We start from the raw sequence: 18,730 nt of genomic DNA on the forward strand, positions 1-18,730 counted from the left end.
ACCTCCACACTGTTTTCCAGAGCGGCTGCACCAGTTTGCATTCCCACCAGCAGCGCAACAGGGTTCCCATTTCTCCACATCCTCTCCAGCATCTACAGCCTCCTGATTTGTTCATTTTAGCCACTCTGACTGGCGTGAGGTGATATTTCAGTGTGGTTTTGATTTGTATTTCCCTGATGAGGAGTGACGTTGAGCATCTTTTCAAGTGCCTGTTGGCCATCTGGATGTCTTCTTTAGAGAAGTGTCTATTCATGTCTTCTGCCCATTTCTTCATGGATTATTGGTTTTTTGGGCATGGAGTTTGGTGAGTTCTTTATAGATTTTGGATACTAGCCCTTTGTCCGATATGTCATTTGCAAATATCTTTTCCCATTCTGTCGGTTGCCTTTTAGTTTTGCTGATTGTTTCCTTTGCAGTGCAGAAGATTTTTATCTTCATGAGGTCCCAATGAACTATTGGGGATGTGTCAAGTAAGAAATTGCTGCAGCTGAGGTCAGAGAGGTTTTTTCCTGCTTTCTCCTCTAGGGTCTTGATGGTTTCTTGTCTCACGTTCAGGTCCTTTATCCATTTTGAGTTTATTTTTGTGAATGGTGTAAGAAAGTGGTCTACTTTCATTCTTCCGCATGTTGCTGTCCAGTTCTCCCATGACCATTTGTTAAAGAGACTGTCTTTTTTCCATTGGATATTCTTTCCTGCTGTGTCAAAGATTAGTTGGCCATACGTGTGTGGGTCCACTTCTGGAGTCTCTATTCTATTCCAATGGTCTGTGTGTCTGTTTTTGTGCCAATACCATGCTGTCTTGGTGATTACAGCTTTGTAGTAGAGGCTAAAGTCTGGGATTGTGATGCCTCCTGCTTTGGCCTTCTTCTTCAAAATTACTTTGGCTATTTGGAGTCTTTTGTGGTTCCATACAAATTTTAGGATTGCTTCTTCGAGCTTCGAGAAGAATGCTGGTGCAATTTTGATTGGGATGGCACTGAATGTGTAGATTGCTTTGGGTAGTATTGACAATTTAACAACATTTATTCTTCCAATCCATGAGCACGGAATGTTTTTCCATTTCTTTGTATCTTCTTCAATTTCCTTCATAAGCTTTCTATAGTTTTCAGCATACAGATCTTTTACATCTTTGGCTAGGTTTATTCCTAGGTATTTTATGATTCTTGGTGCAATTGAGAATGGGATCAGTTTCTTTATTTGTTTTTCTATTGCTTCATTACTAGTGTATAGAATGCAACTGATTTCCGTACATTGATTTTGTATCCTGCAACTTTGATGAATTCATGTATCAGGTCTAGCAGACTTTTGGTGGAGTCTATCGGGTTTTCCATGTATAATATCATGTCATCTGCAAAAAGTGAAAGCTTGACTTCATCTTTGCCAATTTTGATGCCTTTGATTTCCTTTTGTTGTCTGATTGCTGATGCTAGAACTTCCAACCCTATGTTAAACAACAGCGGTGAGAGTGGACATCCCTGCTGTGTTCCTGATCTCAGGGGGAAAGCTCTCAGTTTTTCCCCATTGACGATGATATTAGCTGTGGGCTTTTCATAAATGGCTTTTATGATGTTTAAGTATGTTCCTTCTATCCCAACTTTCTCGAGGGTTTTTATTAGGAAAGAATGCTGAATTTTGTCAAATGCTTTTTCTGCATTGATTGACAGGATCATATAGGTTCTTTTCTTTCTTTTATTAATGTGATGTATCATGTTGATTGATTTGCGAATGTTGAACCAGCCCTGCATCCCAGGAATGAATCCCACTTGATCATGGTGAATAATTCTTTTATATGCTGTTGAATTCAATTTGCTCGTATCTTGTTGAGAAGTTTTGCATCCATATTCATCAGGGATATTGGCCTGTTGTTCTGTTTTTTTGCTGGGTCTCTGTCTGGTTTGGGAATCAAAGTAGTGCTGGCTTCATAGAATGAGCCTGGAAGTTTTCCTTCCCTTTCTATTTTTTGGAACAGCTTGAGAAGGATAGGTATTATCTCTGCTTTAAATGTCTGGTAGAATTCTCCACGGAAGCCATCTGGTCCTGGACTCTTATTTGTTGGGAGATTTTTGATAACTGATTCAATTTCTTCTCTGGTTATGGGTCTGTTCAAATTTTCTATTTCTTCCTGTTTGAGTTTTGGAAGTGTGTGGGTGCTTAGGAATTTGTCCATTTCTTCCAGGTTGTCCAGTTTGTTGGCATATAATTTTTCATAGTATTCCCTGATAATTGCTTGTGTTTCTGAGGAACTGGTTGTAATAATTTCATTTCATTCATGATTTGATCTATTTGGGTCATCTCCCTTTTCTTTTTGAGAAGCCTGGCTAGAGGTTTATCAATTTTATTTATTTTTTCAAAAAACCAACTCATGGTTTCATTGATCTGCTCTACAGTTTTTTTACATTCTATATTGTTTATTTCTGCTCTGATCTCTATTATTTCTCTTCTTCTGCTGGGTTTGGGGTGCCTTTCCTGGTCTGCTTCTAGTTCCTTTTGGTGTGCTATTAGATTTTGTATTTGGGATTTTTCTTGTTTGTTGAGATAAGCCTGGATTGCAATGTATTCTCCTCTCAGGACTGCCTTCGCTGCATCCCAAAGCATTTGGATTGTTGTATTTTCATTTTCGTTTGTTTCTACATATTTTTTAATTTCTTCCCTAATTGCCTGGTTGACCCATTCATTCTTTAGTAGGGTGTTCTTTAACCTCCATGCCTTTGGAGGTTTTCCAGACTTTTTCCTGTGGTTGATTTCAAGCTTCATAGCATTGTGGTCTGAAAGTGTGCATGGTATGATCTCAATTCTTGTATACTTATGAAAGGCTGTTTTGTGACCCAGTATGTGATCCATCTTTGAGAATGTTCCATGTGCACTGGAGAAGAAAGCATATTCTGTTGCTTTGGGATGCAGAGTTCTAAATATATCTGTCAAGTCCACCTGATCCAATGTATCATTCAGGGCCCTTGTTTCTTTTTTGATCCTGTGTCTAAATGATCTATCCATTGTTGTAAGTGGGGTATTAAAGTCCCCTGCAATTACCACATTCTTATCAATAAGGTTGCTTATGTTTGTGATAAATTATTTTATATATTTGGGGGCTGCAGCATTTAGTGCATAGACATTTATATTTGTTAGCTCTTCCTGATAGATAGACCCTTTAATTATTATATAATGCCCTTCTTCATCTCTTGTTACAGCCTTTAATTTAAAGTCTAGTTTGTCTGCTATAAGTATGGCTACTCCAGCTTTCTTTTGACTTCCAGTAGCATGATTGATAGTTCTCCATCCCCTCACTTTCAATCTGAAGGTGTCCTCAGGTCTAAAATGGGTCTCTTGTAGACAGAAAATAGATGGGTCTTCTTTTTTTATCCATAATGATACCCTGTCTTTTGGTTGGAGCATTTAGTCCATTTACATTCAGTGTTATTATTGAAAGATATGTATTTAGAGTCATTGTGATGGCCATAGGTTTCATGCTTGTAGTGATGTCTCTAGTACTTTGTGGTCCTTGCAACATTTCACTCACAGAGTCCCCCTTAGGATCTCTTGTAGGGCTGGTTTAGTGGTGACGAATTCCTTCAGTTTTTGTTTGTTTGGGAAGACCTTTATCTCTCCTTCTATTCTAAATGACAGACTTGCTGGATAAAGGATTCTTGGATGCATATTTTTTTCTGTTCATCATATTGAAGATTTCCTGCCATTCCTTTCTGGCCTGCCAAGTTTCAGTAGATAGGTCTGCTACTACCCTTATGTGTCTATCTGTGTAAGTTAGGGCCTGTTTATCCCTAGCTGCTTTCAGAATTCTCTCTTTATCCTTGTATTTTGCCAGTTTCACTATGATATGTCATGCAGAGGATAGAGTCAAGTTACATCTGAAGGGAGTTCTCTGTGTCTCTTGGATTTCAATGCCTGTTTCCTTCCCCAGATCAGGGAAGTTCTCAGCTATGATTTGTTGAAGTACACCTTCAGCCCCTTTGTCTCTCTCTTCTTCTTCTGGAATTCCTATGATACAGATATTGTTCCGTTTGATTGCATCACTTAGTTCTCTAATTCTCCCCTCATACTCCTGGATTTTTTTTTATCTCTCTTTTTCTCAGCTTCCTCTTTTTCCATAATTTTATCTTCTAATTCACATATTCTCTCCTCTGCCTCTTCACTCTGTGCTATGGCCGCCTCCATTTTATTTTGCACCTCATTTATAGCATTTTTTAGTTCCTCATGACTATTTATTAGTCCCTTGATCTCTGTAGCAATAGATTCTCTGCTGTCCTCTATTCTTTTTTTCAAGCCCAACAATTACTTTTATGACTATTATTCTAAATGCTTGTTCCGTTATATTGCTTAAATCGGTTTTGATCAATTCGCTAGCTGTCGCTACTTCCTGGAGTTTCTTTTGAGGAGAATTCTTCCATTTCATCATTTTGGGTAGTCCCTGTGGTAGCTCCAAACTGCAGGGCACTTCCCCTGTGCTATCTGGAGAAACTTGTGTTGGTGGGTGGGGCCACAGTCAGACCCGATGTCTGCCCGCAGCCCACCGCTGGGGCCACAGTCAGACTGGTGTGTACCTTATCTTCCCCTCTTCCAGGGCCAGGACTCACTGTGGAGTGGTTTGGCCCCGTCTGGGCTGCTTGCACACTGCCAGGCTTGTGGTGCTGCTTCAATGGGATCTGGCCAAGGTCATATTAGACGGGATGGATCTGCAAGGTGCACAGGGGTTAGAGGGGCAGACTTAGCTAGCTTTGCTGTCTGTGGTCCCCTGTGGGAGGGGCCCTGCAGCACCGGGAGGGAGGCAGGCCCATCAGAGGGATGGATCCACCGTGTTGGGCGTTTGTGCGGTACAAGCAAGTTCAGTGACAGGAAATCCATGCATGTTTATTTTTGAAAGAGAGTGCAAGCGAGGAAGGTGCAGAGGAGGGGAAGGAGGATCTGAAGCAGTCTCCATACTGACAGCAGAGAGGCTGATGTGGTGCTCAAACTGATGAACCAGGAGATCATAACCTGAGCTGAAGTCTGACATTCAACTGACTGAGCCACCCAGACACCCCTCAAAATAGACTTTTTTTTTAAAGTGTATTTATTTATTTTAAGAGAGAGATAGAGAGCAGTGAGAGGAGGCATGGGACAAAGAGAGACAGAGGGCGAGAGAGAAAATCCCAAGCAGGCTCCACACTCTCAAGGCAGAGCCCAAGGTGGGGCTCAGTCCCACAAACCATGAAATCATGACCTGAGGTGAATGCTGAACCAACTGAGCCACCCAGATGCCCCCAAAACACTGGCTTTGGATGACACATTGGGCCAGATGGCTTTAACAAATATATTCAGAACATTCCTTTCTCAAACAGCAAAATCCACATTATTTTCAAGTACACATGGAACACTCTCCAGAACAGATCACCTGTTAGGCTAGAAAACAAGTGTTAACAAATTCAAAAACACTAAAGTTATAGCATACATCTTTTCCAACAATAAGGCTATAAAACTAGAAATAAACCACAAGAAAAAAATCTGGAAGGAACACAAATACATGGAGGTTAATTAACAGGCTACTCAACAATGAATGGGGCAACCACGAAATCAAAGGGGAAATCAAAAAACACATGTAGACAAATTAAAATGAAAATGAAAAGACAAATGATCCAAGATCTTTGGGATGCAGCAAAAGCTGTTCTAAGAGAGAAGTTTAGGGGCGCCTGGGTGGCTCAGTCAGTTGAGTGTCTGACTTCAGCTCAGGTCATAATCTCACAGCTCGTGAGTTCAAGCCCTGCATCCAGCTCTGTGCTACCAGCTCAGAGCCTGGAGTCAGCTTCAGATTCTGTGTCCCTTTCTCGCTCTGCCCCTCCCTTGCTCATGCTTGCTCTCTCTCTCTCTCTCTCTCAAGAATAAATAAAACATTAAAAAAAGAGAGAAGTTTATAGCAATACAGGTCTACATCAAAAAACAAGAAAACTATCAAGCAACCTAACTTACACCTAAAGGAGCTAGACAAAGAACAAAAAACAAAACCCAAACTATTAGAAGGAAGGAAATAATAAAGATTAGAGCAGAAATAAACAGAACAGAAACTTAAAAAACAAAAACAAAAAACAAGAGAACAGATCAATGAAACCAGGAGCTGGTTCTCTGAAAAGATCAACAAAAATTGATAAACCTTTAGCTAGACTCATCAGAAAGGAGGGAGGGAGGGAGGGAGGGAGGGAAGGAAGGAAGGAAGGAAGGAAGGAAGGAAGGAAGGAAGGGAGGAAGGAAGGGAGGAAGGAAGGGAGGAAGGAAGGAAGGGGACTCAAAATCAGAAACGAAAAAGGAGAAATAATAACCAACAGCACCAAAATACAAAGAATTATAATAGTATAAAAGAGTAAATGCCACCAAACTGAACAACCTAAATTAAACAGATAAATTCTTAGAAATATATAGCCTACCAAAACTGAAGCAGGAAGAAATATCAATGTTATACATCACATCAGCAAGAGAAAGAATAAAAATCGTACGATCATTTCAATAGATACATTAAAAAATTTGACACAGTACAACATCCACTCATGATTTTAAAAACCCACAACAATGTAGGTTTAGAGGGAACACACCTCAACATAATAAAAGCTATATATGAAAAATCCAGTTAACATCATACTCTATGGTGAAAACCTGAGAGCTTTCCCCCACCCCAAGATCAGGAACAAGACAAGGATGTAAACTCTTGACACTTTTATTCAACATATTACTGGAAGTCCTAGCCACAACAATCAGACAGCAAAAGGAAATAGATGGGATCTGAATTGGTGAGGAAGCAGTAAAACTTAAATGACCAGAAATAAGTAGGAGAGGAGTTAAAATGGCGGAGAAGTACGGAGACTGGGATTTCCCTAGTCCTTCAAACACAGCTGTATTGAGGTCAGAACACTTGAAACACCCAGGAAATCAACCTGCAGAGTGGCAGAGGGATATCCACAGGTTGAGGGAGACAGCTTGGCAGGACAGAGGTGTGTGTATCGGAATTGGGGGAGATAAAACAATGTAGGCATTGAGGGGAGGGAACCCCCTATGTGGAGAGACAAAGGAGAAAGATAGAGAGGCTGTGGTACTGGGATGTTGTGTTAGTACAAGAGAAAAACCTCTCCAGACCATGGACTGGGGAACAAGAAATATAGAGAGTGTCCATTTCTATTTGCAAACAGCCTCAGGAGCTGAAGATCAGAGTTTCCAAAAGGGACAACTTTCTCTGGACCTGAGTGGCAGTGTGCACGTGTCTCGGGGGGAGGGGGGCCATCCTTGGGGGGCAGTAGTGATCTCAGGGGCACACTGGGAGAGAACAGTCTCCTTCTTCGACTACTGTGGGAGGAGGGTTTATTGCCTCCCCCAAGGACAAAAGACCCTGCAGGCACCAGTCAGAGGCCTTTACAGGGCAGGGTGGAGGGGTGCTACACTAGAATAGGGTCCACATAGTGCAGGACCCTTTAAGACATTGGGTTTTGAATCCCAGCCGAGCACCTAGGAGGCGAGGGAGACTGTGGAGCAGGGCAAGCTGCCTGCCTGTGCTACCCTGTGAAGGCTGCTTGAACAGTGTGGTCTGGGACACCTAGTCAGGGGAGGGAAGATTGGGGTGTCACCATTTTTCTCCCCATCACCTACATGGTGGGGCTTCAGAGAGCAGCACACAGCCCCCAGTGGAGGCAGAACCCACTTATACCAAACCCCACCCCTCCTGGCAACTGCTTACCTACCTGAGTGGGACTGACACTGATAAAACCAGTCTCTCCTCTAGACCAGCACAGCCACTGGTCTAGGCACCAACAGACAACTGTCCTGCAGTTTTGTATGTTAGTCTGTTTCTCTCTCTCTCTCTCTCTCTCTCTTCCCTTCTCTTCTCTTCTCTTCTCTCTCTTTTTTTTCTTTCTACCTTGTTTTTTCTTTTGGAATCCGGCTCATGGCTTCTGATTTGATTTTTGGTCAATCCTTATTCTCTCTCTATATATGTTTTTTCGGTTTTGTTTGTTTCATCAGGCATTTCTACTCTATTCTTTTACACCTTTTCTAGATCTCCTTTCTTTTCCTTTCTCTCTCTCTGGATTAACCTTATCGTTTCTTTGATTCTCTGCTTGGTCTTTTTTTTTCTTCTTCACCCCTTTCATTTTTCTCTTTGTATGGGATCAGGTTCCCAGCCCTTTCCTTTTTTCCAGGGTTACTTCAACGAACGAATCAAAGCACACCTGGTGGAAAGTCCCAACACTCCACCACGATGAGTAAGGAGGAGCTCTGCAGAGGACTGACTAGTGGGACAGAACAGCCAAATACACAACCAGAGAGTGCACGCAGCACACTCCAGAAACATCTCCTGAAGTGCCGGGCCCTGGACAGTGTATGGCTCCTTTTTAATATAGTAGTACTTGCAGTGCAGGGCACATAACAAGCTATTAAAACACGTAAAAGACAGAAACCTAGCCAAAATGACAAAACAGAAGAATTCTCCTCAAAAGAAAATCCAGGAAGGAATGACAGCCAGAGAATTGCTTCAAACAGATATAAACAATATATCTGAACAAGAATTTACAAGAACAGTCATAAGACTAATAGCTGAGCTTGAAAAAAAAAAAAGCGTATAAGACAGCAGAGAATCTATTGCTGCAGAGATCAAAGACTTAAGAAATAGTCACAGTGAATTAAGAAATGTTATAAATGGGATGCAAGCTAAACTAGATACAGTGACAGTGAGGATGGAAGAAGCAGAGGAGAGAACAGGTGAAATAAAAGATAAAGTTATGGAAAATGACGAAGCTGAAAAAAAAAGAGGGAAAGGAAATTATTAGAACACGAGGGGAGAATTAGAGACCTAAGTGATTCCATGACATGAAATAATATCCATATTATACGAGTTCCAGAAGAAGAAGGTAGAATGGGCCAGAAAGCTTATTTGAACAAATTAGCTGAGAAATTCCCTAATCTGGAGAGGAAAACAGACATCCAAGTACAAGAGGCACAGAACAATCCCTTAAGTCAACAAAAACAGGTCAACACCACAACATATCATAGTGAAACTAGCAAAATACAAAGATAACGAGAGAATTCTGAAAGCAGTTAGGGACGAACAGGCTTCAACCTACAAGGGTTGACACATAAGGATGGCAGGATACCTGTCCACTGAAATTTGGCAGGCAAGCAGGGAGCGGCAGGACATATTCAATGGGCTGCAGAGGAAAAATATGCAGCCAAGAATCCTTTATCCATCAAGGCTGTCATTCAGAATAGAAGGAGGGATAAAGGCTTTGCTTTCCCAGAAAAACAAAAACTGAAGGTGTTCATGACCACTAAACCAGCCCTGCAGAAGATCCTAAGGGGGACTTTGTGAGTGGAAAGCAACAAAGACTACAAAGGACCAGAGACATCACCACAAACATGAAACCTACAGATAAAACAATGACACTAAATCCTTATCTTTCAATAATCACTCTGAGTGTAAATGAACTAAATGCCCCAGTCAAAAGACACAGGGTATCAGAATAGATGAAAAAAAAAAAAAAAGATCCATCTATATACTGCCTACAAGAGACTCATTTTAGACCTGAGAACACCTGCAGATTGAAAGTGACAGGATGGAGAACCATCTATCAGGTTACTGGATGGCACAAGAAAGCCAGAGTAGTTATACTTACATCAGACAAACTAGATTTTAAAACAAAGACTGTAACAAGAGATAAAGAAGTGTATTACATCATAATTAAGGGGTCTATCCATCAAGAAGAGCTAGCAATTATAAATGTTTATGTCCCCAATGTGAAACACCCAAATATATAAATCAATTAATCACAAACATAAACACATGTATAGATAATAATACCATGATTGTAGGGGACTTTAACACTCCACTTATAACAATGGACAGATCATCTAGGCAGCAGATCAATAAGGAAACAACAGCGGTCAATGACACACTGGACCAGATGTTAATGACACATTAACAGATATATTCAGAACTTTTCATCCAAAAGCAGCAGAATACACACTTTTTGATTGCATATGCAACATTATCCAAAATAAATCACATACTGGGTCACAAAGCAGCCTTCAATAATTATAAAAGGATTGAGATCATACCATGCATATTTTCAGATTATAATGCTATGAAACTTGAAATCAACCACAAGAAAAAATTTGGAAAGCTCCCAAATACATGTAGGCTAAAGAACATCCTACTAAAGAATTAACAGGTAAACCAGGAAATTAAAGAAGAAATTTTAAAATATATGGAAGCAAATTAAAATAAAAACACAATAGTCCAAACCATTTGGGATGCAGCAAAGGCAGTCCTAAGAGGAAAATACATTGCAATTCACGCCTATCTTAAGAAGCAAGAAAGGTCCCAAATACACAACTTAACCTTACACCTAAAGGAGCTAGAAAGGCAGCAGCAAAGAAAGCCCAAAGGAAGCAGAAGAAGGGAAATAATAAAGATGATAGCAGAAATAAACGATATAGAATCCAAAAAAAAAAACAAAACAAAAAAACAGTAGAACAGATCAATGAATCTACGAGCTGGGTTGTTTTTTTTTTTAAAGAATAAACAAAATTCATGGGAATGCAAGCTGGTGCAGCCACTCTGGAAAACAGTATGGAGGTTCCTCAAAAAACTAACAATAGAACTACCCTACGACCCAGCAATTGCACTACTAGGCATTTATCCATGGGATACAGGTGTGCTGTTTCGAAGGGACACATGCACCCCGAAGTTTATAGCACCACTGTCAACAACAGCCAAAGTATGGCAAGAGCCCAAATGTCCATCGGTGGATGGATGGATAAAGAAGATGTGGTATATGTACAACAGAGTATTACTCAGCAATCAAAAAGAATGAAATCTTGCCATCTGCAACTACATGGATAGAACTGGAGGGGATTATGCTAAGTGAAATTAGTCAGACAAGAATCATATAACTTCATTCATATGAGGACTTTAAGAGAGACAACAGATGAACATAAGGGAAGGGAAACAAAAATAATATAAAAACAGGGAGGGGGACAAAACAGAAGAGACTCATAAATATGGAGAACATCAGAGGGTTACTAGAGGGGGCATGGGAGGGGAGATGGGCTAAAAGGGTAAGGGGCACTAAGGAATCTACTCCTGAAATCATTGTTGCACTATATGCTAACTAATTTGGATGTAAACTTTAAAAAATAAAAAATGAAATTAAAAAAATAAACAAAATTGATAAACCCCTAGCCAGACTTCTCAAAAAGAAAAGAACGAGGACCCAAATAGATAAAATCACATATAAAAGAGGACAGATCACAGCCAATACCACAGAAATACAAACAATTATTACAGAACACTATGAAAAATTATATGCCAACAAACTGGACAATCTGGAAAAAATAGACAAATTCCTAGATACATACACACTACCAAAACTGAAAGAGAAGAAATAGAAAATTTGACCCATAAACAGCAAAGAAATTGAATTGATTATAAAAAAATCTCCCAACAAATAAGAGTCCTGGGCCAGATGGCTTCCGAGGGGAATTCTGCCATACAGTTAAAGCAGAGTTAATATCTATTCTTCTCAAGCTGTTCCAAAAAATAGAAACTGAAGGAAAGCTTCCAGACTCATTCTATGACATAGTCAGCATTACCTTGATTCCCAAACCAGACAAAAACCCCACTAAAGAGGAGAATTACAAGCTAATATCCCTGATGAACATGGATGCAAAAATTCTCAACAAGATACTAGCAAATCTAATTCAACAGTAAATTAAAAGAATTATTCACCATGATCAAATAGGATTCATTCCTGGGCTGCAGGGCTGGTTCAATATTTGCAAATCAATCAATGTGATACGTCACATTTATAGAAGAAAGGAGAAGAAACACATGATCCTGTCAACAGATGCAGAAGAAGCATTTGACAAAATACAGCATCCTTAATAAAAACCCTCAAGAAAGTCGGGAGAGAAGGAACATACCTTAACATTATAAAAGCCATATATGAAAGGCTCACAGCTAATATTCTCAATGGGGAAAACTGAGAGCTTTCCCCCTAAGATGAGGAACATGACAGTGGTCCAGTCTCACTGCTGTTGTTTAACATAGTGTTGGAAGTGCTAGCCTCAGCAATCAGGCAACAAAAGGAAATCAAAGGCATCCAAATTGGCAAAGAAGAAGTCAAACTTTCACTCTTCACAGATGACATGATACTCTACAAGGAAAACCCAAAAAACTCCACCCAAAAAATTGCTACAACTGATAGAAGAATTCAGCAAAGTTGCAGGATATAAAATCAATGTACAGAAATTGGCTGCATTTCTATACACCAATAACGAAGCCACAGAAAGAGAAATCAAGGAATCGATCCTATTTACAATTGTACCAAAACCCAGAAAATACCTAGGAATAAACATAACCAACGAGGTAAAAGATCTATATGCCGAAAACTAAAGAAAACTTATGAAAGAAATTGAAGAAGACACAAAGAAATGGAAAAACATTCCATGCTTATGGATTGGAAGAACAAACATTGTTAAAATGTCAATATCACCCAAAGCAATCTACACATTCAATGCAATGCCATTAAAATAGCACCAGAATTCTTCTCAGAAAAAGAACAAAAAATTCTAAAATTTGTACAGAACCACAAAAGTCCCTGACTAGCCAAAGTAATGTTGAAAAAGAAACCAAAGCTGGAGGCATCACAATTCCAGACTTCAAGATGTATTTCAGGGCACCTGGGTGGCTCAGTCGGTTGAGCGTCTGACTTCAGCTCAGGTAATGATCTCATAGGTCGTGAGTTCGAGCCCTGTGTTGGGCTCTGTGCTGACAGCTCAGAGCCTGGAGCGTGCTTCGCATTCTGTGTCTCCCTCTCTCTCTGTCCCTAACACACTTGCATTCTGTCTGCCTCTCTCAAAAAATAAATAAACGTTAAAAAAAATTTTTTTAAAGATGTATTACAAAGCTGTAATCAAGACAGTATGCTATTGGCACAAAAACAGACACATAGATCAATGGAATCGAATAGAGAACCGAGAAATGGACCCACAAATATATGGCCAACTAATCATTGAGAAAGCAGGAAAGGGTATCCAATAGGAAAAAAAGACAGTCTCTTTAGCAAATGATGCTGGAAGAACTGGACAGTAACCATGCAGAAAAATGAAACTAGACCGCCTTCTCATACCATACACAAAAATAAATGCAAAATGGATGAAAGACCTAAATATGAGGCAGGAAACCATCAAAATCCTACAGGAGAAAACAGGCAGTAACCTCTTTGACCTTGGCCACAGCAACTTCTTACTTGACACGTCTCTGAAGGCAAGGGAAACAAAAGCAAAAATGAACTACTGAGACCTCATCAAGATAAAGAGCTTCTGCACAACAAAGGAAATGATCAACAAAACTAAAAGGCAACCAATGGAATGGGAGAAGATATTTGCAAATGACGTATCAGATAAAGGGTTAGTATACAAAATCTATAAAGAACTTATGAAATTCAACACCCAAAAAACAAATAATCCAGTGAAGAAATGGGCAGAAGACATGAATAGACATTTCTCCAAAGGAGATATCCAAATGGCAAACAGACACATGAAAAGATGCTCAACATCACTCATCACCAGGGAAATACAAATCAAAACCACATTGAGATACCACCTCACGCAGGTCAGACTGGCTAAAGTTAACAACTCAGAAAAACAACAGATGTTGGCGAGGATGTGGAAAAAGAGGAACCCTCTTGCGCTGTTGGTGGGAATGTAAACTAAACTGGTTCAGCCACTCTGGAAAAGTGCGGAGGTTCCTTAAAAAATTAAAAATAGAATTACCCTACAACCGAGAAATTGCACTACTTGGAATTTATCCAAAGGATACAGGAATGCTGATTTGAAGGTGCACATGCACCCCAATGTTTATAGCGGCACTATCAACAATAGCCAATTTATGGAAAGAGCCCAAATGTCCATCAACTGATGAATGGATTAAGAAAATGTGGTGTATATACATATACGTACACAATGGAATACTACTCGGTGGCCCTCTAGTGCAGAGGTTTCCAAACCAGTTTCTGCAGGGGCCCCGGGTTATAGCGTATAGAGGAGCCTGAATACATGGGACTTCTGCTCATACCCCTGAGGCCCATCAGAACAAATATGTTTATAATCTCAATACACTGGGCCTCCTTAAGGTTTCACGGAGGGAACTGGATGGGGGGCAAATAACGCCCTGGTGGGATCATCTCTTGGATGGAGGTGGTAGAAATAGTTCTAACGAAACATGAAAAAGGATCACCAAGACCCTAATCAGCAGCCTATAAAACCGATCAACAGCTATGCATTCCAAGGAATCCCAAGGAGACAGCCCTCCATGCAGTCTTAGGGAGCTCCTACTACCCAGAGTTGGTTTAGGGGGTATCATCCAAGATGGCAGACTAAGAAAACCCTCTATATTTCCTTCCTTATTGTGTAAGTTACCATGGGGTAAAGAGAGAAATCAACCAGGCTGAGATCAGCAACTGTTTACACTTTTTGCAGAGCAAAGAGCAAGGGAAGCTATTGTTTTAGAGTCTGGGGACTCGGGTGGGACTCATGGACTTAAGCTCATTAAATTTATGGACAGGTAGAAAAGAGTTGCATCTATGTCTATAAAGAGCTATTTGCCACCTTCCTTTGAAATACTTGGTCACCTCTAGACAGCCTTCCACCTCAGCCACGCTTTACCATCTGGGTCTCTTACAAATGGACTAAACAATAAACAAGTATTCTTCTTTGCTTCGCCTTTCTATTTATTTATCTCCCATATAAATTGTATTTATCAGACAATTTCATAACTAAACGAGGCGGGCAGGACACAATAGGGAGAGAAGCAGGTGATGTAGAGAGAGGGCGCCACCTAGGGACGAACCTCTGGAACTCCAGTCTCATCATCTCCAGGTCCAGAACTCAGCCAGGTCAATACCCAACAGATACTGGGGGGGAATTTATCTGAAAATATTTACAACAACTTAAAACATATGTGATCTCAGCAAGTCCCACTTACTCTTTTGTACTGATGTAGATAGAGAAAGCAGAGAGTGATAATCTGAAACAGCGCTCGTGTGGATTTCTAGACTTTGACGTGCCCTAGGAGGTCAATCTTCCCAAATCCCATTTGATTTAAACTGACAGTAAACTCTTCTTCGCTCCCTGAGTAAATCTGGGGCTCAGAAGCAGTTCAGACAAAAGGAGGAAATGGACTGAAATTGGTGTTTGGCAATGGGGAAAAATCACAAATAAACAGAAGCTGGCTTACTTGTATGTGTTTACAACTGCACTTCACTCAAACAATCTATGACATGATAGATGAACAGTGAAACCTCACAACTTTAAAATCTAGTAAAAACAACTTTCAATATTCATTAATAAACTAAAACTGTAGTAAAGTACTTTTATTTCCAACTAATGAAACAACCGTGTTCAGACTGTTGTAAGTATTTAACTACCCGTAGACTTGGCGCACACACACGTGCATACACACACATACACGGATGCACACACACATACACACACACACACCCTGAGCAAAGTTTGCAAAATATAAGATTTAAACATGCTTGCCCTTAGTAGAACATTATTCTAAAATAAGACCCCCCAATGGGAAAGGATGAAACATGGCCTTTTGTAGCAATGTGGATGGAACTGGAGAGTGTTATGCTAAGTGAAATAAGTCATACAGAGAAAGATACCATATGTTTTCACTCTTATGTGGATCCTGAGAAACTTAACAGAAGACCATGGGGGAGGATAAGGGGGGGAAAAAGTTAGAGAGGGAGGGAGGCAAACCATAAGAGACTCTCAAAAACTGAGAATAAACTGAGGGTTGATGGGGGGTGGGAGGGAGGGGGAAGTGGGTGATAGGCATTGAGGAGGGCACCTGTTGGGATGAGCACTGGGTGTTGTATGGAAACCAATATGACAATGAATTTCATATTTAAAAAATAAAATAAAATAAAATAAAATAAGACCCCAGGTAAATGTGGAGCTCTGTAGAAGGAAACATGCCGTGGGGGGTGGGGGGGGGGGGAGTTTCTTTAGGTCCTTCGGGTCTCGGGAAGCCCAGCAATCTGTCTAAAGCCCAGACTTCTATTTTCAAGGAGCCCACGTTCTTACCCACAGTGAGTGAATTTAAATGAACGGCTCTTACCAGGGATTTTTGATGATTGGCTCTAAGAATAAACGGCTTAATCAGAAGCATCCAAGGCACAGAAATCAAAGCCATGATAACAAAGAAACTTTGGACTTCTTGCTGTAAGATTAAAATGGTAAGATCCCGTCATTTTAAGGTGATCACACAACATACTTCATATGATAAAAATGGTAAACATGGATCATTTTCGTTGTACCTGTTTTAAGAGATCTAAAGCATTCCAATGAATCCACTCACTTTTACATCTTGGAGTACTCCTATTTCAGACCAGCGGTGCCCTGTGTCAATCCAGGGTAGTCACTGGAAACCCACTCTCTTATTCTTTACCGAGTACCCCCTTGCTATCTACCCATACCATATGTGAACAAGAAGTATTCATGAGGCACATAATAAGGGCAGCTTTATGTATCCCTTGCCCCGTGGGAATAGCCCCTGGCCCTGCATGAAAAGTGTGACAGGCCCCATGACTTCACTGGTCACTCTGTTGTAGCCAGAAGTCCTTGGGTCACTTTAAGTCACAAGCATTTATCTCAATTAGTAATTTTATCTTTCCAGTGCTAGATAATTATCTGAGCTCTCTTGCTCTTCCAAAATAAAAAAAGAAAGCTTCCTTACGCTCTCCCCTGACCAGCACGCTCTCGCTGTGGGTGAGTCACCTGACATGGGGCTCTGGGGTAGCCATGTTGAACTCTCCCCGGCTGCCTCCCTCACGGTTCCCTCTGGGATGAGGCACCCATAGTCTTTATGCTTCCGCTGAAACTCGGGAGTGATCCCCCCTTATCATCCTGCTACACGCTTCCTATCACGCCCTCATGCCCCCACCTGTCTAGTGATACACCTTCTAGTCACCAGTTTTGAGGAGTGACCTAGAGCTGTCAAAATAACCAGGCAGCCCAGGGAGGCTTGGCCAGAGCTATTGGAAAGGAATGGACACTGGGTGCTTGGAGGAAAGGAAAAACGTTCCTTGAGCCTTCCCTTTTCTTCAACTGTTCTGGCCAAGTTCTCACTGAACGCCAGGGGATGATTTTTAGCCCAGTTGTAACAAGATTTGCCCTGCTAACGGTGGGAACATCTTATCTGCCCAATCTTCTACGCTTCTCCACTCTGGAAGGTTCAGGAGAGGGAGGGAAGCCACAGAAACACACACTGTGCTTGCCAGCTCTGACTCCCTGCACACAAAGCTACCTCCCTGCAGTTTGTCCATCTTTATGTGAGGCTTTCCCACCTCGTGATGTACACAGCAACCAGATATTTATATTTATCTGTTGCTCTTGTCCTTTGATATCCAGACAGGGCACCAAGTCGGCCAGGGCAGTGTCGGGAAGGGGCTGAATTTATCAACTGACATCGTCTCTTCCAGCTGCATGACCCCAAAATGACGTCATGGAAACCTGAAACTATGTCAGGATAATTCATCTTCATACTAGGGCATGGGGAAACCAGCCAACTCCCAGTAAGGGTTTTGAATGGGAAAAAAGCTGGAAAAGTCACTCACTGTGCAATGTTCAGTGTATATGCCAGACCAGGTGAGGACTTTAGTCTCTAGGGAAGGAGTTAGCACATGAAATAATTGATGAGTCTGAGTCCTTTGCCTCAAAGGGAAGACTCTTCTGGGAAATACAAGTAAACTTTCATTCGGACTCCAGCGTTGAGTCAATGAACCTTCCAAATATATTTACTTAGTGCTTACAATCTATGGGTGGTTCATACAACCATTCATTGATGTATAACAAAACATGCTACCATAGTAAAGTAGGGATACCTCAAGAGAGCTTTCAGAGGTATGTGTCTTCTTTCACTATCATCTAAAATCCTGCCTGATTTTTCAGGGTGCCTGGGTGGCTCAGTCGGTTAAGCGTCCGACTCGTGATCCTGGCTCAAGTCATGATCTTACCGTTCGTGAGATCGAGCCCCACGTCAGGCTGTGCGTTGACAGCACGGAACCTACTTGGAATTGTCTCTCCGTCTCTCTCTCTCTGCCCTCTGCCCCTAGCTCACTCACGCTCTCTCTCTCTCAAAATAAATAAATAAACTTTAAAAATTAAAAACAAAATTATTCCTTATTTTGCATAAAAAAATGCCCTGTCACAAAGCATTTTCTCTTCTTACTGTTTGCTGCTCCCACAGAGGAGGGGGCCACACCTAGGAATCAAACTCATGAGGCCGTGCACGGGAGGAGCGGAGCATGTGTTTAATGCGGACATGCAGGGTGAGCAACCACGGGTAAGTTACACGAGCAACAGAGGGTCACCTGGCACTGGGCAAACAGCCCTGGTACTTGCTACAGGGCAATCACAACTTACGTAAGCACAGCCTCCCTGAACGAAAATCTACCTTCACAGGGTATCATCACGGAGAGAGGCCAGAGGAAAACTATTTGCGTTAACCAAGAGTTACTCACTGAGTTGTTTTTATATCCAGCTCCCATGGAACATTTATGCTTTTTAAAAAAAAAAAACATAAACAAAAACGTTAAGTCGACAATGAGGTTGAATTGCTAAGTTGACAATGAAGTGCCAGAAGCGGAAGAAGTCAGAACGGCCGCACGGTCCAGGTGTTGGGAGGTGCTGTCCC

The 18,730-nt window shown here is 41.1% G+C and overlaps 1 protein-coding gene across 4 annotated transcripts in view; it reads right to left on the reverse strand.

Moving 5' to 3' along the window:
• Window positions 1-18,730, reverse strand: part of ATP6V0A4 (ATPase H+ transporting V0 subunit a4) — a 95,420-nt gene that overhangs the window by 14,089 nt on the left and 62,601 nt on the right. For all 4 annotated transcript variants that reach the window (XM_019452891.2, XM_019452892.2, XM_019452893.2 and 1 more), the window contains one exon: window positions 16,154-16,255. In XM_019452891.2, coding sequence (XP_019308436.1) covers window positions 16,154-16,255 — 102 coding nt within the window. The remainder of the gene's footprint in view (window positions 1-16,153; window positions 16,256-18,730) is intronic.

This window comes from Panthera pardus, unplaced genomic scaffold, assembly GCF_024362965.1.
Source record: "Panthera pardus isolate Hobbes unplaced genomic scaffold, ASM2436296v1 HiC_scaffold_8, whole genome shotgun sequence".
Taxonomy (NCBI): domain Eukaryota; kingdom Metazoa; phylum Chordata; class Mammalia; order Carnivora; family Felidae; genus Panthera; species Panthera pardus.